The sequence below is a fragment of the Hyperoodon ampullatus genome (genome assembly GCF_949752795.1).
Source record: "Hyperoodon ampullatus genome assembly, chromosome: 5".
NCBI classification, from domain to species: Eukaryota; Metazoa; Chordata; class Mammalia; order Artiodactyla; family Ziphiidae; genus Hyperoodon; species Hyperoodon ampullatus.
In genome coordinates this window covers 27,118,953-27,144,939 of record NC_136918.1, presented here as the reverse complement: position 1 = coordinate 27,144,939, position 25,987 = coordinate 27,118,953, and the positions used below count along the sequence as shown (strand labels likewise).

Below are 25,987 nucleotides of genomic sequence, written 5' to 3'. Positions count from 1 at the left end.
AAACAACCTAACCTTACACCTAAAGCAACTACAGAAAGAACGAACAAAATCCAAAGTTAGTAGAAGGAAAGACATCACAATATCAGAGCAGAAATAAACGAAATAGAGACTAAAAAAACAATTAAAAAAATCAATGAAACTAAAAGCTGGTTCTTTGAAAAGATAAACAAAATTGATAAACCTTTAGCCAGAATCATCAAGAGAAAAAGGGAGAGGGCCTAAATCAATAAAATCATAAATGAAAACGTAGGAGTTACAACCAACACCAGAGAAATACAAAGGACCATAAGAGAGTACTACAAGCAGCTATAAGCCAATAAAATGGACAACCTAGAAAAAATGGACAAGTTCTTAGAAAGGTACAATCTCCCAAGACTACACTGGGAAGAAATAAAAAATCCGAACAGACCATTTACCAGTACTGAAATTGAGTCAGTAATTAAAAAAACTCCCAAGAAAGAAAAGTCCAGGACTAGATGGCTTCACAGGTGACTCCTACCAAACATTTAGAGTTAATGCCTATCATTTTGAAACTATTCCAAAAAGTTGCAGAGGAAGGAATATTTCCAAACTCATTCTATGAGGCTACCAAAACCAGACAAAGATACCACAAGAAAATTACAGGCCAATATCACTCATGAACACACATGCAAAAATCCTCAACAAAATACTAGCAAACTGAATCCAACAATACATTAAAAGAATCATACACCACGGTCAAGTGGGATTTATCCCAGGAATGCAAGGATTTTTCAAAATCCGGAAATCAATCAATGCAATACACCACATTAAGAAAAGCCATACGATCATCTCAATAGATGCAGAAAGAGCTTTTGATAAAATTCAACATCCACTTATGATAAAAACTCTCCAGAAAGTGGGCATAGAGGGAAACAACCTCAACATAACAACGGCCAAATAAGACAAAGCCACACCTAACAACATGCTCAAATGGTGAAGAGTTTAAAGCATTCACTCTAAGATCAGAAACAAGACAAGGATGCCCACTCTCACCATTTTTTGTTTGTTTTTTTTTTTGGCTGCACCACGTGGAATGTGGAACTTCCCCAACCAGAGATCAAACCCATGCCCCCTACAGTGGAAGCATGGAGTCTTAACCACTGGACCACCAGGGAAGTCCTCTCGCCACTTTTATTCAACATAATTTTGGAAGCCCTAGCCACACCAATCAGAGAAAAAAGGAAAAAGAATCCAACTGTGAAAGGAAGAGGTAAAACTGTCACTGTTTGCAGATGACATGATACTATACATAGAAAATCCTAACATGCCACCAGAAAACTACTAGAGCTCATCAATGAATTTGGTAAAGTTGCAGGATACAAAAATTAACATACAGAAATCTGCTGCATTTCTATAAACTAAGAAGGAACTATCAGAAAGAGAAATTAAGGAAACAATCCCATTTAGAATTGCATCAAAAAGAATAAAGTACCTAGGAATAAACCTACTTAAGGAGGCAAAAGACCCATACTTTGAAAACTATAAGACGCTGATGAAAGCAACTGAAGATGACACAACAGATGGAATGATATACCGTGTTCTTGGACTGGAACAATCAATATTGTTAAAATGACATATTGCCTAAGGCAATATACAGATTCAATGCAATCTCTATCAAATTACCAATGGTATTTTTCACAGAAGTAGAACAAAAAGTTAAAAGTTTCTCTGGAAACAAAAAAGACTCCAAATAGCCAAAACAATCTTGAGACAGAAAAAATGAAGCTGGACGAATCAGGCTCCCTATCTTCAGAGCAAACTACAATGCTACAGTAATCAAAACCGTATGGTAGGGGCTTCCCTGGTGGCGCAGTGGTTGAGAGTCCACCTGCCGATGCAGGGGACACGGGTTCGTGCCCCAGTCCGGGAAGATCCCACATGCTGCAGAGCGGCTGGGCCCATGAGCCATGGCTGCTGAGCCTGCACGTCCGGAGCCTGTGCTCTGCAGCAGGAGAGGCCACAACAGTGAGAGGCCCGCGTACTGCAAAACAAACAAACAAACAAACAAAAAAACAAAAAAAAACCCGTATGATACTGGAACAGAAACATATACAAAGATCAATGAAACAGGATAGAAAGCCCACATATAAACCCATGCACTTATGGTCAATTAATCTATGACAAAGGAAGCAATAATATACAATGGAGAAAAGATAGGCTCTTCAATAAGTGGTGCTGAGAAAACTGGACAGTTACATGTACAAGAATGAAATTAGAACATTCTCTAAAACCATACACAAAAATAAACTCAAAGTGGATTAAAGACCTAAATGTAAGATTGGAAACTATAAAACTCCTAGAGGAAAACATAGGCAGAACACTCTCTGATATAAATTGCAGCAATATTTTTTTGGATCAGTCTCCTAGAGCAGTGGTCCCCAACTTTTTTGGCACCAGGGACCAGTTTCGTGGAAGACAATTTTTCCACAGACTGGGGCAGGGTGCATGGAGATAGTTCAGGCGGTAACGTGAGCGATGGGGAGCAGCAGATGAAGCTCTGCTCGCTCACTGCTCACCTCCTGCTGTGCAGCCTGGGGGGCTGGGGACCCCTGTCCTAGAGTAATGGAAACAAAAGCAAAAATAAACAAATGGGCCCTAATGAAACTTAAAAACCTTTTGTACAGCAAAGGAAACCATAAACAAAACGAAAAGACAACCTACAGAATGGGAGAAAATATTTGCAAAGGATGCCTCAGACAAGGTCTTAATTTCCAAAATATAGAAACAGCTCATGCAGCTAAATATGAAAAAAAACAAACAACCCAATCAAAAAATGGGAAGACGACCTAAATAGACATTTCTCCAAAGAAGACATACAGATGGCCAAAAGGCACATGAAAAGATGTTCAACATTGCTCAGTACAAGAGAAATGCAAATCAAAACTACAATGGGGTAGTTCTCACATCAGTCAGAATGGCCATCATCAAAAAGTCTACAAATAATAAATGCTGGGGAGGCTATGGAGAAAAAGGAATCCTCCTACACTGTTGGTGGAAATGTAAATTGGTGCAGCCACTATAGAGAACAGTATGGAGATTCCTTAAAAAACTAAAAATAAGAATTACCATATGATCTAGCAATTCCACTCTTGGGCATATATCCAGACAAAAGTCTAACTCAAAAAGACATGCACCCCAACGTTCATAGCAGCACTATTTTGTAACAGCCAAGACATGGAAGCAACGTAAATGTCCACTGACGATGAATGGATAAAGAAGATGTCGTACATGTATACAATGGAATATTACTCAGCCATAAAAAAGAACGAAATAATGCCATTTGCAGCAACATGGATGGACCTAGAGATTATCATACTGAGTGAAGTCAGTCAGAGAAACACAAATAACATATGATATCACTTACTTGTGGAATCTAAAAAGTGATACAAATGAACTTATTTACAAAATAGAAATAGACTCATGGTCAAAGAAAACAACCTTATGGTTACCAAAAGGGAAAGGTGGGGGAGGGTGGGTTAAATTAGGAGTTTGGGATTAACAGATACACACTATATATAAAATAAACAAGAAGGACCTACTGTATAGCACAGGGAACTATGTTCAATATCTTTTTTTTTTTTTTTGCAGTACGCGGGCCTCTCACTGCTGTGGCCTCTCCCGTTGCGGAGCACAGGCTCCGGACACGCAAGCTCAGCGGCCATGGCTCACGGGCCCAGCTGCTCCACGGCATGTGGGATCCTCCCGGACCGGGGCACGAACCCACGTCCCCTGCATCGGCAGGCGGACTCTCAACCACTGCGCCACCAGGGAAGCCCCCTCAGTATCTTGTAATAACCTATAAGAAGAATCTCCATTATACGTTATATATATAACTGAATCACTTTGCTGTACACCTGAAACTAACACAATAGTGTAAATCAAGTATACTGCAAAAAAAAAAAAAGTAAATACATATTTAAATTAAAAAAAATTTGCTGTTTGGAAAATGATATAATCCTCGTGTCTGGAGAATTGGTACCACCATTTAGAAAGCAACCTTACTTCTAGGTACTAACTCCATGGAAACTTATTTACACACATACAAGAATATAGAATATTCAGTGCAGCATTAATTTATGATAATGAAAAAGTGGAAGCAAAATGTTTATCAAAAGAAGAATAAGTCTGGTTTATTTATATAATAAAATTCTGTACACCGATGAAAATAATCTATATCTGCCAATGTGGACAAATCTAAAAACACAATGTTGAGCTAAAAGTAGTTGCAAAAGGATATATACAATATAACATTCATGTAAAATGTGAAAACACAAAACAATCTTAATAGTCTATGGATAAATGCTACAATAAGGATAAATATTAAAATACAAAAACTGTAAAAGTATAAAACCACCAAATTTAGAAAAATAATTGATTTTAGAGATGAAGGGAAGGTGAGGATCAAAGATAGATGAAAAATTATCAGAAGAGAAAGATCTATAAAGTAATAGGAAAGGCAGTCAAAGGTGTAGAGCAGGAGTTGGCAAGCTTTCAGGGTAAAGGGCTCAAGAGTAAATATTTTAGACTTTGCCAGCCCTTGCAAGAGGCAAAATGAAGGATATTATGTAAGTACTAATAGGGGTTCAAAGTTAGTGTTTTCTATCATCAGAATCGATAGCAAGTTTTTGATTTAAAGACATAAAAAACATTTTCAGGCCGTATGAAAGCAGGCAGAGGGCTGAATTCGGTCCTTAGTCTGCAGTTTGCACACTGCTGGCCTAGAGCAACGTCATGCAATAGAATTTTCTGGGGTGACGGGAATGTTGTACATCTGCATTGTCCCCAGTATGGTAACCACTAGAGCCACATGTGGCTACTGAGCACTTCAAATGCAGCAACTGTGACTGAGAAATTAAACTTTACATTGTATTCAATCTTAATTAAAATAGCCATTCTAGAGTTTCTATGAATTCAAAGAACAGCTATAAGAGCAGTGGCTGAACAAACAAACTAGAAAAATAAGAGACTGTGATAGGAGAGTAGGGCATATGAACCAGTGATTCCTTCAGGGACAGGAGGAAAACTTGGGCTGATGGAAAGGATTTTGGGTGTGACTGGCATGGAATGCAGGAAGATGTGGAGACGGAGTCAAGAAAACTTGAGGTCAGGGTTAGAAGAGTCACCTAGTAAAACAGAAATTGTTGATCATGGACAGGGCGGTTCCACAACGAGAAGCTGAAAGAGAAGAGACGTGCGAGGATGGGAGACCTATGGGGGCGAGGACTACAGAGAAAACCAAGGTTTGGGAGAGAAATGTCCAACAAGGGTAAGAGTGGTGAAGGCTGGAGAGAAAGATGACCAGGGAGATATGCTACCTCTGATATTTAAAGAACGGAAGAAAAACACAAACACTATCTTATACAAACTTTATTGCTCTTTAAAAATGAATAACTTTAAATTTTACAGAGGTATATACAAATGTAGGCTTCAAACTCTCAGAACTGAACTAATTCCCTCTCACTGAATTAATTTTTTTTAAACTAGTTAAAATTTTCCTCTTTAATTAGGAACCTCAGGGAAAAGAAGTCACATCACGATTTAAAGGCAAAGGCAGAGACCCAAAACCAGCTGGTTTTTCCTTGTTAGGCGGGAGCACAGTTTAAGCCAGGCCAGACCCACTCCAGTTCTGGCCCCAGTCTGCTCTCTACAGCCTGGTCCCAGGTTTGTTTGGTTGCAAACTGGCTTCACTTCGTCTGAAGACCTAGCTTGAGAGAATTCATGGCTTCCGCAAGTTTGAGCATCCCTCACTTCTGTCATTGGTGGTGCCACCGGCCACGGCCTTAGGAATTGATCAAAAATACAAAAAAGCCCTTGGCATTCACACATTTAACATTTGGCATTTTTGACTAAACAAGTAACTATACTGAAAGGCCATGACACAATAATTTGTGATTTTGCTGAGGTATCCCTTTGAACAATGTACACCTGGAGCTGGGGGTTCAGAGCCAATCACTTACCTGGTCCCTGAGCCTAAGCAACCATCAATTCTCTAATCATGATCTAATACACATTTTATCTGAAAAACCAAATACAACAAGTATAAGGGATCCACAAACAGCTTAGGGTACACCCTACTGTGAATGACAAGGATTTATTTTGTTCAAATATTGTACAAAGAGTTTCAAAAGATCCTCGGCCTGTCTTCAAAAATCATTCATTCAAAATCATTCATTCAATCATAGTATTACCTACTTAAGGGAAAAATAAAGATGCCTTATAATTGAAACATCTTAATCTGAAGAAACATTAATTTCCAAATGTTGGTATAAGATACACTTTGACTAAAATTAGGCAGTATAAAAAATCTAAACTATTATAGTGCTTAAGTCCAATTATTTATACCTAAAAGAAAAAATAAACCAAATGTATCAAAGGTTTAAGAAAAACCATCACATTTGAAGCATAGTTTTGAAGAAATGTTCACGATCTAGAGTCCTGTCAAGAGAATATTCTATGGCAGTAGTTCAACCCACTTGAACACTATCTTACAGATTCTCTCAGCACCACAGAAGAGGGTGTAGGATGAATTTAAACAACATCCAACAAACGCTTCATTGTACTTGCTTCATGCTTTTTTTTTTTTTGAACTGCGTCTGGAATCCTTTTTCTGCTTAAAAATAGGCGAATTCAAGAAACACAAATCTGTAAAAGGGTCCCCTCTTCTCAGTTTCCTGTAAGAGTAAAGAGAACTCGTAGGCATAATTATAAGCATCCCAATACTAACTTACTCTTCAGTATAAATTTACTGTAGAGTATGCCACTGTTAATATTCCTGGTTCAGATTTTCATCAAAATGGTGTATTTCAAATAAGGCTCCATAACCTTAATCCCGCCATGTGTATCATTAAAAGTTAGTTCCCACAAGCCAAATACTTACGAAGCGAGCGTGGGTTCCTTATAGTTCACACTGGCTGTGCACCTACGTTTATGCAAAGACACTGGTGGGCTTTCTACATTCTTTTTTGGAGAAAGAGAAAGTTTTCTGGTTTTCACTACAGGATACAAGGGGACATTTGTGATATCCTTCAGGTGAAAATGAGGTGACTGGTGAGTTTCAGGTAATGCACCTACAGAAAACAAGTTTTATTGAATATGGTTCCAAAAAACAAACAAGCAAACACAGGAACTAAAACTGTATGCAATTACACATCTTAAAAGTATACAAAATCCAGCATTTTATAACACAGATTTTTAAAAACTTGTTCACCATTTTTTCCTCCCAGATAACACTGAAATATTAATTATTGTAGCTGTGAAGAACTGACTAAAACAATAGTTTACTAAAACTTAAAATTCTTAAAAATTAAAGAAAAAATTAAAATTCTTCTAGGACAGCTTGGGCACAATGAATTAGTTTAAACCATGCAATTTCATTTAGTCACACCTTGCTCTTTAGAATCATCCAGGCCTCAATCTCTTTCAATTCCTAAGTTTATCATCAAGTGACTTCTTACTGTCTTATAAAGCCACTCAAACTCATTCTATTAAATAAATGAGAATTCTAAATCGTACTCTCTGGGTAAACCAGGAGAAAAGGTGTTTCCTCTAGTAAAGCTAGTCGGTTAAAAAGTTACCCAATTTTTTCCTGTCATAAACATCCAAGTTATTCTACTTGGAGCTACATCTATATTGGGAGACAGCTACCCAGCACACAGTAAGAACACTATAAGACAAATAAGCCCTTAAAATAGTTTTAAAAAGCAAATCATTTCCCAAGAAAAACTAAATTGTAACTGTAAAATGACTTATACTTATTAACCATTGTCCAGGGTTATTTGGGATTCAAATATTCTGTCTTTCTTGTCCCTACATAAGCATCTTGTACTATACTAATTATTCCAACTTTTGGTTTGGAAAATATGGTTAAACAACAACATCAGATCAGTTGCTATATTCCGGAATAAAGCTTCTAAAACTTCAAAGCATATACAGATCTTCTGGGGATTTTGTTAAGAGAGATACAGATTCTGATTCAAGGATGTGGGGTATGGCCTGAGATTTTGCTTTTCTAAGAAGTTTCCAGGTAATGCTGATGCTGATGGTCTGGGGACCAAATTCTGAGTAACACTACTTTAGAGTGTTTTTTTTTTCTTTTAAAAACTTATTATGAAAAATTTCAAGTATACACAAAGACGGGGACAACAGTATAATAAGCCCCCAGTTACCCAACTTCAATAATTATCAACATTTTGCCAATCTTGTTTGATTTACTCTAAAATCATTACAGCATATATTTTTTAAAAGATATTTGCGGCTTCCCTGGTGGCGCAGTTGTTGGGAGTCTGCCTGCCGATGTGGGGGACGTGGGTTCATGCCCCAGTCCGGGAGGATCCTGCATACCGCGGAGTGGCTGGGCCCATGAGCCATGGCCGCTGGGCCTGCGCGTCCGGAGCGTGTGCTCCACGGCGGGAGAGGCCACGGCAGTGAGAGGCCCGCGTACCGCAAAAAAAAAAAAAAAAAAAAAAAAAAGATATTTGCATGCTACCACCACCTAACTGGTTGACCTTGGAAAGTCATTTAGCTTATTTAGGCTTCAAATTTCTTATAAACAAGACAAGCATGATCACACCTACATGTCAGAGTTGTTCTGAGGATCAAATGAACTAGCATGACAATATTTTGGGAATAAAACCTGCCTGTTTATGTTAGTTTCCCCAGACTAAAATTCCCAGATGAGAATCTCTGTGGGCAGGTGCAGGCTGTATCATCAACATTTGAACCATGCCTACTTTTTGATCTAACCAATAAAAGCAAGATTTTTCTAAGCCACAGTTTTTAGATGTTTTACAAATGTCTTACAAAAGAATACTAAGCCCATCAATTGAGGAAAAGGTTTTCTTGGTCTAATTAGGCCACGTTCACTAAATAGAAAATTATTTTAAATTGTGGTTCCTGTCAAGTTGACCATATAAAGCAAAGCCATTAAAATTACAGGTCACTGGATTCAAGTTTGATTTCATTTTCAACAGGATGTTTCAGGGGAGTGTGTAATAGGCATTTTAATTCAACTTAACTCCACAAAAGTTTTTTCCTCGCCTTGGAAGCTTTCATTTACTGAAAGTAAAATTGCTTTCTCCATTACAAGTAGTATTTGTTCTCAGAGAGGATTTAAATTAGCTTAAAGCATGTTGAAGCAACACAACTGTGATTTCCACCCCATAGCCCCCGACTATTTCATCTGACTGTAACTTTCCCCAAAGAGACAGATGGTAAGTCTGTAACCTCCTCCAGAGAAACAGATGGTAAGTATAGTATATAAGCACCAGGAGTGATCATTTATCATAAACATTAAAAATGCAGGCAAACAAGTCAATCACTTACTAGGAGGAGTTTTTGTTGGCTCAGAACCCTCTGTCTCCTTTTCACCCCTATGCTTCAGTGTTCTTTTAGATCGAGGCCTGGTGACTGGACTCCTACCCGATTCACGGGTGAGATCTTGACTGTACTTGCACGTGGGTAGATAGAGGTCATCAGAGTCATCTCCTGAAACACTTGATTCACAGATGCTCACTTCAGATTCATTGTTGTTTTCTTCTCTTTTAGAATCATTGCTCATTTTTTGTCGGAAAGGAGTGAGATGAACACCCTCTTCCAAATTAAAATTGTAAGCATCCCTAGAGGTGACAGATTTATCCAGCTTTTTTTGGGAAACAGTTTTTTTATATTCACTTTTGCTCCCTTTATATTTTGAGACAGATTTTGATTTTCTCCTTTTGTTAGCTTTTCTTTTCTCTTCTCTTTTTCTTCCTTGGGCAGCTCTGTGCTTACTTTTAGTTTGGTCTAATTTATACTCTAAAATGTCTTCTTTTGTTTTAGTAGATCGTCCTGGATGAATTAGCTTTGGTGATAAGTAAATTTGATCCTTGTTCCATTGATAAGAATTTTGTTCTACATTTTCAGGTATGTGCGTGTTTACTGGTGGGTCTACAAATCTAATTCTTTCCAGTTCCAAAGACTGCTCTGACAAATGACTGATTCCAAAATCATCCAAGGCATTGAACTGACATGGATTGTTGACATGTTTCTTTAAACTGCGACGGAGAGATACAGTTCTAGGTAAGACATTATCAGTTGATTTATCTTCATCTGAATCCAAATCGAATCCCAGTCTGTCTTGAGAAATAGTAGGTACTGGCTCTGAGAATTTAAAAAAAAACAAATGAGAAAGATAGTTTTACTTTATGGAAATTTAAATTTCAAGAATCTTAGAATTCAAAGTTAAAAATGCAACTAATGAAAATTCATCCTGTAGTTTTCCCACATTTACTATAAATAAATAAAAATCTGGGGAGCATAATATTTACTTCCTTCCGACTGTCTGTACCTATATATTCCAAGGTCATTATGAGGGTTAACTACGGTATGTTAAATGCCTAACACAGAGCATAACACATAGTAGGCTCAGTAAACTGCAGCAACAGTTATAGTCAAGGTTTCTGACTATAGATTTGGAAAAATAAATGGATGTGTTTTAAAACTCTTGTTATTCTGTGTAAAATAAACAGATCTTTGCTTTGAGCAGAATACCAGACAAGAAGATTTAAAAAGGTAAACAAATAAAAAATTAGAGAAATTTAATTATGTTACTTGTTCCCAAAGATCTCATCTTGCCTTTAGCAGTATTTTTAGATTTTCATTTGTATTACCTTCTATTTGGAACAATTCTTCTTGTCCTGGAAAGTCAGTGTCCTGAAGAGGAACTTGCCTTAGAAAATACCAATAAAAAACAAAAATTTATTTAACAATTATGTAATAAAAACAAATTTTAAGATGTTCTACAAAGTAAGTTTTTTTCTTTAGTATCATTTCATAATTCTGCTCTAAATCAGTACATCTGTTCTATATCAAAGGAAACCAAAAAACACTTATGCTGATTACATGGAGGCTGATTTGTTAGAACTGACATTCAACTGCCACTGGAGGAACTAACATATCAAATTGGACAGTTCCTTCTGAAAACGTTCCATAACTCACCATTTCATTTAACTGGAGAAACAGCCAATCAGATCAACTTATAAAATACATTAAAGAAATTCAGTTAGATCCTTCTTTAGGAGCCTGCCTTATCACTAGCCAAGCTGTGATCTGTGGGCAGTGAACACTTCTACGGTGCTTACCTACTGACTCCTCTGAAGTTAATACTGTTAATTTTCTTTAAAAATTTTGTTCCCCTTTGGTTCATGGCACAAGAAATTTCCATTCTTTATGCTTTAATATGGCCGTTTCATTCTAATTATAATTTTATTCTCTATTTTCTGTAGAGAATTTCCCCCTCTGGACATCAAAACTTAAGTACAAGTTTAGGTAACAGAATTATGGCAACCAACTAATAACAATTTTAGAAACCTTATAAAAACTCAATTACCTCATCTTGCTTTTTGATCATCACATAAATATTTTGTCATATCTTAACATTCAACTGTTTAAAAACTATTCATGATTAAAATTGATATGGGGATAGGAATCATATTAGTGATTACTTCTGCAAGGAGGGGGCACAGACTCGAAAGGCACATGAGGGAATGGCTTATGGCAGTAGCTCTCACCTGGGGACAGTTAACCTCCCCCTCCCCCCAACATCCCCGGGATATTTGGCAATGTTGAGAGACATTTTGGTTCTTATAACTGTTCGAGGGGGGCTGCTACTGGCCTCTAGTGGGTGGAGGCCAGGGATGCTGCTAAACATCCCACAATGCTTGGGACAGCCCCACAAACAAGAATGATGTAGCCCAAAATGTCAGAGGCGCTTAGACTGAGAAACCCCGGGCCAGAGTGACAGCAGTGCTCTGCATCTTAACTCAGGTTTTGGTTCACGGGTGTATACATTAGTCCAATTCACTGAACTGTGTAATTAAGATCTGTGCATTTTACTGTATCTAATTATATCTCAGTAATTCATAAGCAAACAAATAAAGTACACTTAATCCAAGAGAAGAAGAAGGTATATGAGGTCTGATGGTATTTAAGAATGAAGTGGATTAGCAAGACAGTGTGAAAGCTGTGTTAAATATGATATTTTATTAGATTTCTTTTCTAAACCAGACTATTTGTAGTACTGGCAAAATACCATCATTTGAATAACCAATCCTTAGAATAAAAACACAATACAAGAAAAATATAGCTGAAGGGAATAGTTTAAAAATTCAGGAGAAGCTTTTTATTCCTAGACATCAAAAAAGTAACTAAATAGAAGAAAGCTTTGGCTTGGCTACATAGCACAGAATTTCAACATATAAAATTTCTTAAATACATTCTTAAGAGAGAACATCAGACCCAAATACAAGAGTCAATATAATGCTAATTTCCTTTCATAAATGGATCACAGAATTAAATACTACTTGGCATTAATAATCATAATAATGAATTTGATACTAACGGTAAATCCTCCACGAGTAAATTCCTGGAGATGCCGTCGCGACTGGAGTCCATTCCAGAGGGACATACTTCCCGGTCCTGTCAATGTATTAAAACAAAGAAAACACTGGTACAATGGAAATATTCATAACAAAGCATTCATTTATTCAACAGTACTTATTGACAGTCTGCTATGGTGCCAGGGACTGTTCTAGGAACTGAATCTATAGCTACAAAATAGATTAAGTACTATCCTTTTAAAGCTTACATGCTAGTGTAGGGAGATGAAATGTAAAAAAGCTGACGGTGATAAATGCAATGAAGGAAATACTCAGGTTGAAATGACAGTGAGTAACTGATGTTGGAGGTCTCTTTTAGATGGGATGACTTTCATCTGAAATCTGAAGAATGCAAAGAGCCAGCCATTGAAGGAGGAAGAAGTGGAAACAGCAGATACAAAAGTCATGATGTAGGAAAACCTTGCTGTGCTCAGAAAACAAAGGCCACTGGGGCTAGAACATAGTCACTGAAAAGACCAGTGAGAGGTGGGCACACAGAGGCCAGATAATGTAGGGCCTTGAGAACCATGAGTTTGGATTTTAGTCTATGTGTGATGGGAAGTCATTTGAATATTAAGCAGGGAAGTAAAATGATCTGAGCTTTAAAGAGATCAGTCTGGCCACTGTGTGAAACATGGATTGAAAAGGGCCAAGGGCACAGGCTGTTAGGAAGTCATCATAGTAAATCAAGCAAGACATATCAGCTTGGACAGGAATTCTATGGCTGTGGAGGTGAAGCCCAGGGGAAGACTTTGCGATAACAGTGCACTCACATTGAATAGGGGTGGAGGTAGGGACACAGAGTGAGAAGGAAGCTTCTTATGCTTCTGACTTGAGCAAACGGGTGGGTTGCCTTATTGAGCTGAGTAAGACTTACAGAGGGAGGCAGAAGTCCAATGTCTTGGGAGGGGGGAAATAAAGAGTTGTGCTTTGTATGCAATATATTTGAGATCCTTTATAAATATTTAAGTGAATATATCAAGTAGTAACTGTGTGTGTGTGTGTTTGTGTAGGTCTTGAGCTACAAATTTGGAAGCCACCAGCAGGCAGACAATATTTAAAGCTACGGGAGCGGATGAGATGGGCCTAGGACAACTGATGTTTAAAAGTAAAGAAGCCAGCAGAAGAGATGGACATAGAACAGTCAGAAAGATAAACAAGGAGAGTATGATGGTAAGAAAGCTAAGAGATCAAAGTATTTCCAGCAAAGAGTCATCCCTGTACTATGTATTACTTCAAGGCCAACAAGTGACCCCTGAATTTGGTAACATGGAGGTTTTGGTGACCTTGACACACAGTGACAACAGAATGGTGGGGATGAAAGCCTGATAAGAGTGAGTTCAAATGTGAGGGGACGCTGAGGAAGGGAAGACAGTAAGTGTTCTGTTCTCTCTGGAAAATTTCTGCTGTGAATGGAAGCAGAGAGATGAGATGGAGGAATGAGATCAGAAGAGGTTCCATTTATTTTCTTTTCCTCTTAAGATGAGAGATATTGAAGCACATTTGTATGTAGCTAGAACGATTCAGTAGAGGGAGGTAAATGTTAGAGGAGGGTGCAAAGTCCTAGAGGAGATGAAAAGAAGGGAATCTGATGCATAAGGGGAGGGACTGGCCTTGGATAGGAGCAGAGACACTTCTGCCAATGGCACAGGAAGAAAGACGGAGAACACAGTGTAGACACAGGAAGGTGTGTAGATCTCTGTTAGGAAGACGAGTGGCCCAGTCTGATTCCTTAAAAGTCACTCCAATTCAGTGCAGTTGTTTTATGAAATTTGATGTACATATAAAATGAAGACATTATAATGAACAGGTTAAAACTGTTCATCAGAAACAACTAGAAATTTAACCTGTTAAAAGTTTTAAATTTATTATCAATATAGCTAATGTTCTAAAGCTAGTATTATTACTGAAGATAAGTAAAGAAGGATATTTAACTACAGAGTGATATAAAAATTATTTAAAAGAGCCATGATAAAACTTAGGGAACAAAATGCTATTAGAAATTACTTTCTGATTAATCCTTACAACGTAAGTTAATTATTGGTAGGTAAGAAAAATTCTTTTTTTTTGCGGTACGCGGGCCTCTCACTGTTGTGGCCTCTCCCTTTGTGGAGCACAGGCTCCGGACGCACAGGATCAGCGGCCATGGCTCACGGGCCTAGCCGCTCCGTGGCATGTGGGATCTTCCCGGACCGGGGCACGAACCCGTGTCCCCTGCATCGGCAGGCAGACTCTCAACCACTGCACCACCAGGGAAGCCCAAGAAAAACATTCTTATTAAAGCATTTTAAGTTCTCCAGCACTGCAAAATTGACTTGATAAACAAGGATGCACACGTATACAATGATGGTTGAGAATGAGTGATACATACAGCGAGTACGTGGCAGAAAACAAACTCGATGTTTAAATGCTAGGAATACTTTCACCCAGCAACTAACAATATCTTTTAATAAATATTCAAAAATCACTGATAAATGTCAAAAGGCCTACAATAACAGAATTTTTTCACCACTGTTTTTGTGATTATCTCATTGAGTACTCACTTGACGCTACTCTGTGTGATGTCAGCAAAAATTTGGAAAGGGTAAAGGAAGATTCAAATGTCTTTGGAGAAATTTTTTTCCTCACTAGTTGACCAAACAAGGAAAAGAAAAAAATTAGGAAAGATTACATTCTGAAGGAAAAATATTTAAATAACCTTTACATGAAGGTAAAAAAAAAAATCGTATCTAATCTTTATAGACAATTTTCTACTATATCATGTATGTATATGTTGCTATATGTGTACATATGTATGTGTATACACACACATGTTCTATATATGTCATACACAGAAAAAATATGGAATCACCTTAGTTGCAGGGAAGCAAGAACTCTTTCACTGACTCTTCCTCTTAATGGAGAGGTGACTTAATTCCTTTCTCGAGTCCAGACCCCTACCTTAATCACTAGGCTCTGGCTTCTTCTCCTGCCGTAGGTGCCAACACAACTGTCTTCACTGACGTGGCAAACAGATGGACACCCAAGTGTTAACACCTGACACTCACCACTGCTCTTTTCTTTTCTGCCCCATGCAGTTTCCCTGGCAGTGGCCTCTGGGAAAAGGAGAGAAACTGGCTCATCCTCTCTCTTCTAGGGATTAATGTGTGATGAGACCCAGATAAGACCCTAAATCAAAATTTCTCCACATCTCCTATGTTTTGGCTGGCCTTTCTATACATTCCTGGACACAAACAGAATCAGACTGAAAAACAGACAGCAAAACGTTCAGGATATTTCTTGTTTGGGAGTTAATATATAATTGTCCTTATTTAGCCAACTAGTAGGTAAAAATGATTCTCCATAAAGCGCTTAAATACCTCCCATCTCCCCAGTCAAGGTAGTCCTTTCAAAACCCCACTGGTGTAGCAAAACTACATAGAAAAGCTAAGATTAATAGCACTGATTAAAACTTTTGGACTAGTCTGCTTCCACAACCACTTTTAGACCTTTGGCTTGGTTGTCCCTACCTTTGACTCACATCGCTGCCGTTCAAAGGGTCTGGCCGTGCAAGAGGCTAAACTATTTTTTTTATACGTTGTCTTGCTACCTGCTTTCAGAAGCAAGTTATATGAGTATAAGCCTCAGTCAGCTACAGGTATATGCTTGAATCTTTCTTAACTGGCCCACATACAACTGGGCTGCAGCACTGAAGAAAGATGTTCTCATCACTTCATTAATAACAGACCTATCAGTAATTAATTTAAAAAACATAATTGATCTAAACTACTAATTCATGGCTTTAACATTTTTCCCAAGAAATTGAGCCTTTGTGATCAAAATACCTGAGCAGGTTCTTCTGTCTGTTGTGAAGTAAGTTTTTCTTTCAGTGTGTACAGCTGACACGTGAGGTAGTAACATTCTTTCCTCAGCTGTAAGATGATATCCTGGGCTTCTCTCACTTTGGACTTTTCATTTTCCAAAGCTAAGACTAACATTCTGTTGTTGTCTTGGTAGTTTTTTAGCAGTGTAGAAGTGTTGGCTAAAAGAGAATAAAATTTTTTTTATCAGTTATTAAATCTAATCTTAAACAGTGATGTAAAGGACAACATGAAAATTTCTTACTGATTATTTGGCATGGCGCAGCTATCAAAGACTTTCGTTTGCCAATCTCTGCCAAGTTTTTACTCCTTTTCTCTTTCATTCGTTTCTTTATGTCTTCAAGACTATCTTGAAAGGACTTTTTGAGGCATCTTTCCTTGGCCATCTTCTGCCTAGGACTTTAGAACAATAGAAAATATTTAATTTTTCAAGGGGTGATATCAAATATAAAACAAAACTGAAAACACAGGTTATTCATAAAAAACGGATTAAATAGAGACTTTGTAACTGTAGAATTAGCCCAAAGTAGATAGCCAATCTAGTAATAACCTACATTTGCAGCTTTTAAATTACATTAATATTTGTGGCATAATTTTATCCTCCTCGGGTACTTTAAACAGAAGGCTTAATAAATATGGATTTCCAACACAAAGGCTCTATAATATGCCACTTATTTATTCTTTAACAAATACTCATTGGGGGCTTACTATACATTGGGTTGGCCAAAAGGTTCATTCAGTTTTTTTCCATAAGATGGCTCTAGTAGCACTTAGTTGTCTTTAACTTCATTTGAAACAATTTTGTTAGATCGTTATGTGACAGCTGTCATATCAGCATGCATTTAAAAAAATACATCAAAAAAAACCACATCAAAATTGGTGAATTTTTTTTTTTTTTTTTTTTTTTTTGCGGGCCTCTCACTGTTGTGGCCTCTCCCGTTGCGGAGCACAGGCTCCGGACGTGCAGGCTCAGTGGCCATGGCTCACGGGCCCAGCCGCTCCGCGGCATGTGGGATCTGCCCGGACCGGGGCACGAACCCACGTCCCCTGCATCGGCAGGTGGACTCTCAACCACTGCGCCACCAGGGAAGCCCAAAATTGGTGAATTTTTATGTAGCTATTTTAATACTTAAGATGGAAGAAAAAAAGCAACATTTTCAGCATATTATGCTTTATTATCTCAAGAAAGGTAAAAATGCAACCGAAACTCAAAAAAAGATTTGTGCAGTGTATGGAGAAGGTGCTGTGACTGATCGAACGTGTCAAAAGTGGTTTGCAAAGTTTCCTGCTGTAGATTTCTCGCTGGACGATGCTTCATGGTAGGGTAGACCAGTTGAAGTTGATAGCGATCAAATAGAAACAATAATTGAGAACAATCAACGTTATACCACACAGGAGATAGCCGACATACTCAAAATATCCAAATCCAACATTGAAAATCATTTGCACTGGCCTGGTTATGTGAATCACTTTGATTTTTTGGGTTCCACATAAGTTAAGTGAAAAAAACCTTCTTGACCATATTTCCACATGAGATTCTCTACTTAAACGTCCTGAAAACGTTCCATTTTTAAAACAAATTGTGATGGGCAATGAAAACTGGATACTGTACAACAATGTGGATCAGAAGAGATTGTGGGGCAAGTGAAATGAACCACCACCAACCACACCAAAGGCCAGTCTTTATCCAAAAAAGGTGATGTTGTATATATGGCGGGATTGGAAGGGAGTCCTTTATTATGAGCTCCTTCTGGAAAACCATGATTAATTCCAACAAGTACTGCTCCCAATTAGACCAACTGAAAGCAGCACTCGACGAAAAGTGTCCAGAATTAGTGAACAGAAAATGCATAATCTTCCATCAGAATAACATAAGATCTCATGTTTCTTTGGATGACCAGGCAAAAACTGTTACAGCTTGGCTGGGAAGGTCTGATTCATCCGCTAAATTCACCAGACATTGCACCTTCGGATTTCCATTTATTTCAGTCTTTACAAAATTCTCTTAATGGAAAAAATTTCAATTCCCTGGAAGACTGTAAAAGGCACTTGGAACAGTTCTTTGCTCAAAAAGATAAAAAGTTTTGGGAAGATGGAATTATGAAGTTGCCTGAAAAATGGCAGAAGGTAGTGGAACAAACGTGTGGATGCGTTGTTCAATAAAGTCCTTGGTGAAAATGAAAGATGTGTCTTTTATTTTTACTTAAAAAACCGAAGGCACTTTTTGACCAACCCAATACTAGGCATTAAGGGAAATGCTTAATATATTTTGAAGTTATTATTATTTATGTTTCCTATGACTATATTTATGACCAAATTTTAATGTTTATTAGGCTTACAGCATTAGTTCAGAGGCAAACACGTACCTGGGCTTTGCTTTCCAGTTACTTAAGATATGCACACATGCTCAAGAAAGTCAGGTGATCTTGAGAGGTTTAGTTATACTATGTAACATTATATACAATTTCACTAGGCTGTTATAACAATCATAGAGCTAGAAGAAGCAGGAACTGGGGTGGAGGAACATGCCAATTTTCTCATAGTTATTTTTAAAACTCAGATCATGCATACAGTAGACATTATGTAATTATTGTTCTACATACATTTGAAAGTAGCAAAACATGCACTGCCAGGAGACCATACCATTGAGTGTATTAGTACATAAGTATATGTAAATCTTTCAATGCTCCAAATCAGATGGCTTCAGTATTTTGCTACTAAGCATGTCAAACTACTTTTCATGAACCTCTTTTGCCCTAGACTGTACTTTGAAGATCTTAAAATTGCAAAAAATAATTCTTGTTTCCTACCACAATCTATGTATACAATTTTCACTGCAAAAGGACACCTTCATCTCCTCTTAGTCAAATATTTTCCTGAATCTTACATTTTCTTGAGTGTTTTCTCCAGGCCTTCCTTATTTTCCTCTGGGTTCTTAAATATAGATATTGTAGATTTCATTAAATGTTTCTTCCTGCCAATACAGATACAATATATACTGGGATGTTTCCAGTAGAGCAAGCACAACTATTATTTTTAAACACTAATGTTAAGTGGGTTGTATAAAATACCCTACCACAATGGAGTTTTTGGAGTTCAAACCTGTAGATGTTTGAGAGCCAGGCAGATTAGGTATCTGAGCAAGTTGGTTTGGTTACTTTAAAAGCAGAGCTTATATAAAAAATCTTTCGTTCTTACATTTAATCAACTTAAAATTACAAAAGAAATATGCCCTATCAGAAGTTTCATTCCCGTCTAGGCTGATGGTCTTAAAAGGGGGTGTGGTGGACAGAAGGAATGAAATCAGTCACAGCGAGGACGGCAGTCTCAATCTGTACAGTATTCGGGTAAGGGGCCTAGGTTCAAAAGAACCTAGAATATTTGATCTCCATCATAATTCTTTCAATCACTCTTGCAGTAGGACACTGGCCAGTGCCGGCTTTTCCAGGTTAAGAGAAGCAGCAAAAGAAAAGGACGTCAAAGGCATCGAGCCACACAAAAAATAGCTGCCAGTTTGTGTGCCCTCACGTTGAGCCTGGCTTTTAACTACTGTAAACGCTTTACTTTCACATCACTTAAGTCACACAGTTCCGCGAGGCGCGAGGTTCCGGGCCCACTGAACAGAAGAGGAAATAAGAGCATCGCAAAGCGCAGGTCGGGGGGCTGAGCAGAGAGAGGCACCCGGTCAGGCCGACGCCACAGCCTGAGCTTTTGGCCACCGAACTCAGAACAGAGAGACCCAGAGGGAAGGGGGACAGGGGTCAAGATGCCCCTGTGTCACACCCGAAAAACCTGCAGCCTCCTCTTGAGAAAGCGGGACGGGGTGGAGGCTCCCGGAAGAGGCCCGGAGACCCGCCTCCAGCAGGGACGTCCACCACGGTACCTTGGCCACGGCTTCTGCCACAGCTGTCGCCCTCCTCCTCACATTCCAAGGCTCCGCGAGGCTGTCTGGCCGTGCGCGTCCCGAGCTCCGAGCCCCCTTAGCCTCAGGGACCCTCTCTCACCGCCGCTGACCGCTGCAACCACATTCGAAATTCTCCGCCGCGCTTACCCATTGGCTGGCTGGACGCGGTCACGTGACGCTGAGGCTCAGCCCAAGGCGCAGGCAGAGTCCCGCCCCGCCGGGAGGCATCATGTGACGCAATACCGCCGAGAATCCGCATCCGGGCATCCGTCGCCCCCTCCCGCGGGGGCGGAGCCAGTTGTCCGGCGCTTTTCGGCTCGGAGTTGTTGGTGTTTAGGGGTGGAGCCTCTCCGACACCTTTCAGGGCGGGTATTTTAGGGAGTTCAAAAGATTCCTGTTTCTCTAGTCTTACAGCTGCCCGTCTTCGAGGTTATGCGCAAGGGCTCCCTCTTGTGAGACGAATCTTCTCGGTTGTTTGCCCGCCCAAGCAGTCAACCTGCCGCACGGAGGCGGTTAAAGGGATATTCAAACCAAAATAAGGAGCAGCTTTTGGATTAACGGGATTTTGCTAGGGAAGTTGCAGATATCTGAGATATTCAGATCCAGGTTCTTTCTCTTTGCCCGACTGCCTCTGGCTCTTTTCCCCTCAGGCAGTGACACCAGCATCCATCCAGTTACCTGCCCAGAAGACTGGGGAATCTTCCTAATTTTTTATTCTCCCTTAGGTTCTCCACGTCCAGTTATCCAGTCCGGTCACTTCTACTTTCTAAGTATTATTCAGGTCCGGACTCCACTAATTTCCATCTTCTGATCCAGACACCTACCTAATCCCTTTCTATGAAGTGCGTTAGTACCTGCTCTGACTGCAGAGTCCATCCACTGGATGCCAAAAAGCACGATCCATAAAAGGAAATATTGATAAAGTGTACCTCATTGAAATAAAAAACTTATTTCCCTGTGAAAGACCCTGTTAAAAGGATAAAAAGACAAGCTACTGCCTGGGAGAAAAATGTTTGCAAACCACTCGTGTTAGGGTGAATAACGGCTGCTTAAAACTATCAAGTCCTGATCCCTGGAACTTGTAAATGTTATTTTATTTGGAAAAAGGGTCTTTGTAGATGTAATTAAGCTAAGGATTTTGAGAAAAGATTATTTGAGGTTATCCAAGCGGGTCCTAAATGCTATCACAAGTGTCCTTGTAAGGAAAAGGCAGAGGGAAATTGGACGAGTACACAGAGAAGATAAGTCAGTGCGATGGAGGCAGAGACTGGAGTGATGCAGCCACCAGGCAAACAGAGGAGAAGGTGATGTGAAGACAGAGAAGAGAGAGGGCAGTGGCCACAAGCCCAGGAATGCTGACAGCCACTAGAAGCTGCAAGAGCAAAGGACGGCTTTTCTTCCAGAGGAAGTGCAACCCTGCTGATACCTTTATTTTGAACTTCTAGTCTCTAGAATGGTGAGAGAATAAATTTCCATTGTTTTAAGACACACAGTTTCTGATAATTTGTTCCAGCAGCGCTGGGAAACTAATACAACACCTATGCAAAAAGGACTAATATTTTAAACAAATAAAGAATATCACAAACTCAACAGTAAAATACAATCCAATTAGAAAATGAGCAAAAAGCAGGCACAGACATTTCACTGACGAGGATAAACAGATGGCAGAGAAGCACAGAAAAAAACGTTTAACAGGACTAGCCATCAAGGAAATGCAAATTAAAACCACAATGAGATCTCACTACACACCTATCAGAATGACTAACACAATAAATACTAACACCAAATTCTGATGAGAATGTGGAAAAACTGGGTCACTCATGCATTGCTGGTAGGAATGTAAAATGATACAGCTACTCTGGAAAACAGGCAGTTTCTTAAAAAACTGTATACCAGATTACCATATAATCCAGCTATTGCCCTATTGGGCATTCCCCCACCAACACCCCGTCCCGCTCCACGGAGAAATAAAAACTTATTTCGATGCAAAAACTTGTACATGAATGTTCCTAGAAGCTTTACTTCTAACAGCCCCAAACAGGAACCATCCCAGATGTGTTTCAACAGGTGAATGGTTAAACAAATTATGGTGCATCCAAACCAAGGGTAACAAATAGAAAGAAATGAACTATTGATACATGCAACAATTTGGATGAATGTCCAAGAAATTTTGTTGAGCAAAAAAAGTCAATCCCAAAAGGTTACACTGTGTATGATTTCATTTGTGTAATATTTTCTAAATAACAAACTATTAGAAATAGAGGGCAGATTAATAATTGCCACTGAATAGAAATGAAGATAGGAAGGGGTGGGAAAAGGTGGGTATGGTTATAAAAGCACAACATGAAGGGCCCTCATGATTTGCCTTTTTTCTAACATTTAAAAAATAAATAATAATTTTATTGAGTTATAGTTCACATACCATACAATTCACCCATTTGAAGTGTATACAAATCAATGGTTTTTAGTATATTCACAAATATTTGCAACCATCCTCACAATCAGTTTTAGAGCATTTTCATCACTCTAAAAAGAACCCCCATAACTACTAGAAGTCATTCCCTACTTCTCTCCAACTCCCCCCAACAGCCCTAGGCAAACACTAATCGATTTTCTGTCTCTATAGATTTGCCAATTTTGTATATTTCATCTAAACGAAATCATGCAATATGTGATTTTTTGTGACTAGCTTCTTCCACTTAGTATAGTAATTTCAAGGTTCATCTATGATGTAGCATATATATGCATAACTTATTTCTTTTTATTGCCAAGTAATATGCCATTGTATGGATATGCCACATTTTATTTATCCATTCATATGTTGGTAGACATTTAGGTTCTTTCTGATTTTTGGCCATTATGAATAATTCTGTTATAAACATTTGTATAAATTTTTTTGTGTGTGAGCATATGTTTTCATTTCTCTTGGATATATCCCTAAGAGTAGAATTGCAAAGTCATATGGTAACTCCATGTATAACCATTTGAGAACTGCCAGAGTGCTTTTCAAAGCAGCTGCATGATTTTACATTCCTATTAGCAGAATGTGAGGGTTCAAATATCTCTACATTTTCACCACCACTTACTATCCTTCTTTTTGATTGTAGCCAACCTATGGGTGTAAAGTGGTGTCTCACTATAGTTTTGATATGTATTTCTCTGATATGCTAATGATACTGAGCAATTTTTTCATGTTTTTGGGCCATTTGTATCTCTTCCTTGGAAAAATGTCTATTGAGATAACTTGCCCATTTAAAAAATTTGTTTTTTTTCTATTATTTAGTTATAAGAGTTCCTTTTTGTGTGTGTGTGTGTGTGGTACGTGGGCCTCTCACTGTTGTGGCCTCTCCCGTTGCGGAGCACAGGCTCCGGATGCGCAGGCTCAGTGGTCATGGCTCACGGGCACGAACCCGTGTCCCTTGCATCGGCAGGCGGACTCTCAACCACTGCACCACCAGGGAAGCCCTATAAGAGTTCTTTAAGGTCTTTATATATTTTAGACAAAAAATTCTTATCACTGTTGGTGGGAATGTAAATTGATACAGCCACTATGGAGAACAGTATGGAGGTTCCTTAAAAAACTAAAAATAGAACTACCATACGACCCAGCAATCCCACTACTGGACATATACCCTGAGAAAACCATAATTCAAAAAGAGTCATGTACCACAATGTTCATTGCAGCACTAGTTACAATAGCCAGGACATGGAAGCAACCTAAGTGTCCATTGACAGATGACTGGATAAAGAAGATGTGGCACACATATACAATGGAATATTACTCAGCCATAAAAAGAAACGACACTGAGTTATTTGTAGTGAGGTGGACGGACCTAGAGTCTGTCATACAGAGTGAAGTTAAGTCAGAAAGAGAAAAACAAATACCGTATGCTAACACATATATGTGCAATAAAAAAAAATAGTTTGAAGAACCTAGGGGCAGAATAGGAATAAAGACACAGACATAGAGAATGGACTTGAGGACACAGAGAGGGGGAAGGGTAAGCTGGGACGAAGTGAGAGAGTGGCATGGACATATATACACTACCAAATGTAAAATAGATAGATAGTGGGCTTCCCTGGTGGCGCAGTGGTTGAGAGTCCGCCTGCCGCTGCAGGAGACATGGGTTCGTGCCCCGGTCTGGGAGGATCCCACATACCGCAGAACAGCTAGGCCCATGAGCCATGGCCACTGAGCCTGCGCGTCCGGAGCCTGTGCTCCACAACAGGAGAGGCCACAACAGTGAGAGGCCCGCGTACCACAACAACAACAACAACAACAACAACAAAAAAGATAGCTAGTGGGAAGCAGCTGCATAGCACAAGGAGATCAACTCGGTGCTTTGTGACCACCTAGAGGGGTGGGATAGGCAGGGTGGGAGGGAGACGCAAGAGGGAGGGGATATGGGGATATATGTATACGTATAGCTGACTCACTTTGTTATACCGCAGAAACTAACACACCATTGCAAAGCAATTATACTCCAATAAAGATGTTAAACAAAACATAAAAAAATAAAAAACTCTTATCAGATATATGATTTGTAAACATTTTCTCCCATTCAGTAAGTTGCCTTTTCACTTTCTTAACGGTGTACACTGAAGCACAAAGGTTTTTAATTTTGATAAATTCTTATTTATTTATTTATTGCTATTGCTTGCACTTTTGGTGTCATATCTAAGAAACCATTGCCTAGTCCAAGGTCACAAAGATTTACACCTTTGTTTTCTTCTGAGTTCTATAGTTTTAGCTTTTATGATTTATCTTGGATGTGGTGGTGGATATGTAAACCTACACAGGTAATAATATAGAACTTCATACATACACACACTCAACAGATGAGTAGTACAAGAAAAATGAGGAAATCTTATTAAGATTGGTGGATTGTATCAATGTCAATATCCTGGATGTGATATTATACTACAGTTTTGCAAAATGTTATCATTGGGGTAAACTGGCCAAAGTGTACAAGGTATCTCCGTATAATTTCTTACGACGACACGTGAATCTAAAATTATCTCAATAAAATTTCAATTAAAAGTAATAATCCATAGAAGTTGCTACTTTTTCATTTCTTGCCCAGTTAATGGTAGTCAACTTTTAATTTTCTTTTCTTTTTGCATCTAAATGAAGGGCAATGTAATAGCAATTATTGCCAGGTGAATTAACAGCATTTATGTGGGTATAGTTAATTCTTGTCTTTAAAAATAAGCAGTAGGCATGTAAGAGTTTTCATGTAATTTTACATACATTCCTTATTTCAATATGTAGTATTGATTTTGATGTCCACCAAATGCTTAATCATAAGGGCATAGGTAAGTGAAAATTCGGTGAGTAGGAATAATTTTAGGGGGGCAATACTTTTAAAAATGTGTCTATCTACACGTTGGAATATAGTCTACTTAACACACAATAAGTAAATAAAAGCACAGGTTATCTAACCACTTCTTGAAATTTTAAAATCAGATCTTGTCTAAACAATTTTATTTTTGCTAAGCTTTAATCGTTTTTTCTTTTAAAAGGACAATTGTTGTTTATAGGTAATTAACTGCTTTCTTGAATATAATGAGAAAACCATCACAAATCATATTAATGCAAATTACTATAATAAGTACAAGGCACAAGGGCATAGTAATCCTTTGTAGCTTTATTCTTCTTTGGAAGAGGTTAGGAGAATATTGGCTTGAATTCTGTCATCCTATCTACTTACTTTACTGTGTTCTTAAAAACACTATTCATAAAACTTCTTAGGTGACAAGTTAAGTTGAGCATTCAATGGAATGTTAAT

The 25,987-nt window shown here is 38.5% G+C and overlaps 1 protein-coding gene across 3 annotated transcripts; it reads right to left on the bottom strand.

The window, feature by feature from the left end:
* Positions 1-6,586: 6,586 nt before the first annotated feature.
* Positions 6,587-16,686, bottom strand: SGO1 (shugoshin 1; the record flags this gene model as incomplete). 3 transcript variants are annotated; one of them, XM_079704698.1, is made up of 7 exons in its annotated part: positions 6,587-6,692; positions 6,899-7,088; positions 9,343-10,158; positions 10,668-10,726; positions 12,398-12,474; positions 16,259-16,455; positions 16,539-16,686. In XM_079704698.1, 7 exons carry the CDS (start codon positions 16,678-16,680, stop codon positions 6,587-6,589), a joined length of 1,587 nt encoding a protein of 528 aa, XP_079560824.1. The 3 variants fall into 3 exon arrangements, with proteins under 3 accessions (XP_079560824.1, XP_079560825.1, XP_079560826.1); XM_079704699.1 differs by having other exon boundaries at positions 10,108-10,158; positions 16,539-16,680; XM_079704700.1 differs by lacking the exon at positions 9,343-10,158 and having other exon boundaries at positions 16,539-16,680.
* Between the last annotated feature and the right edge of the window lie 9,301 nt (positions 16,687-25,987).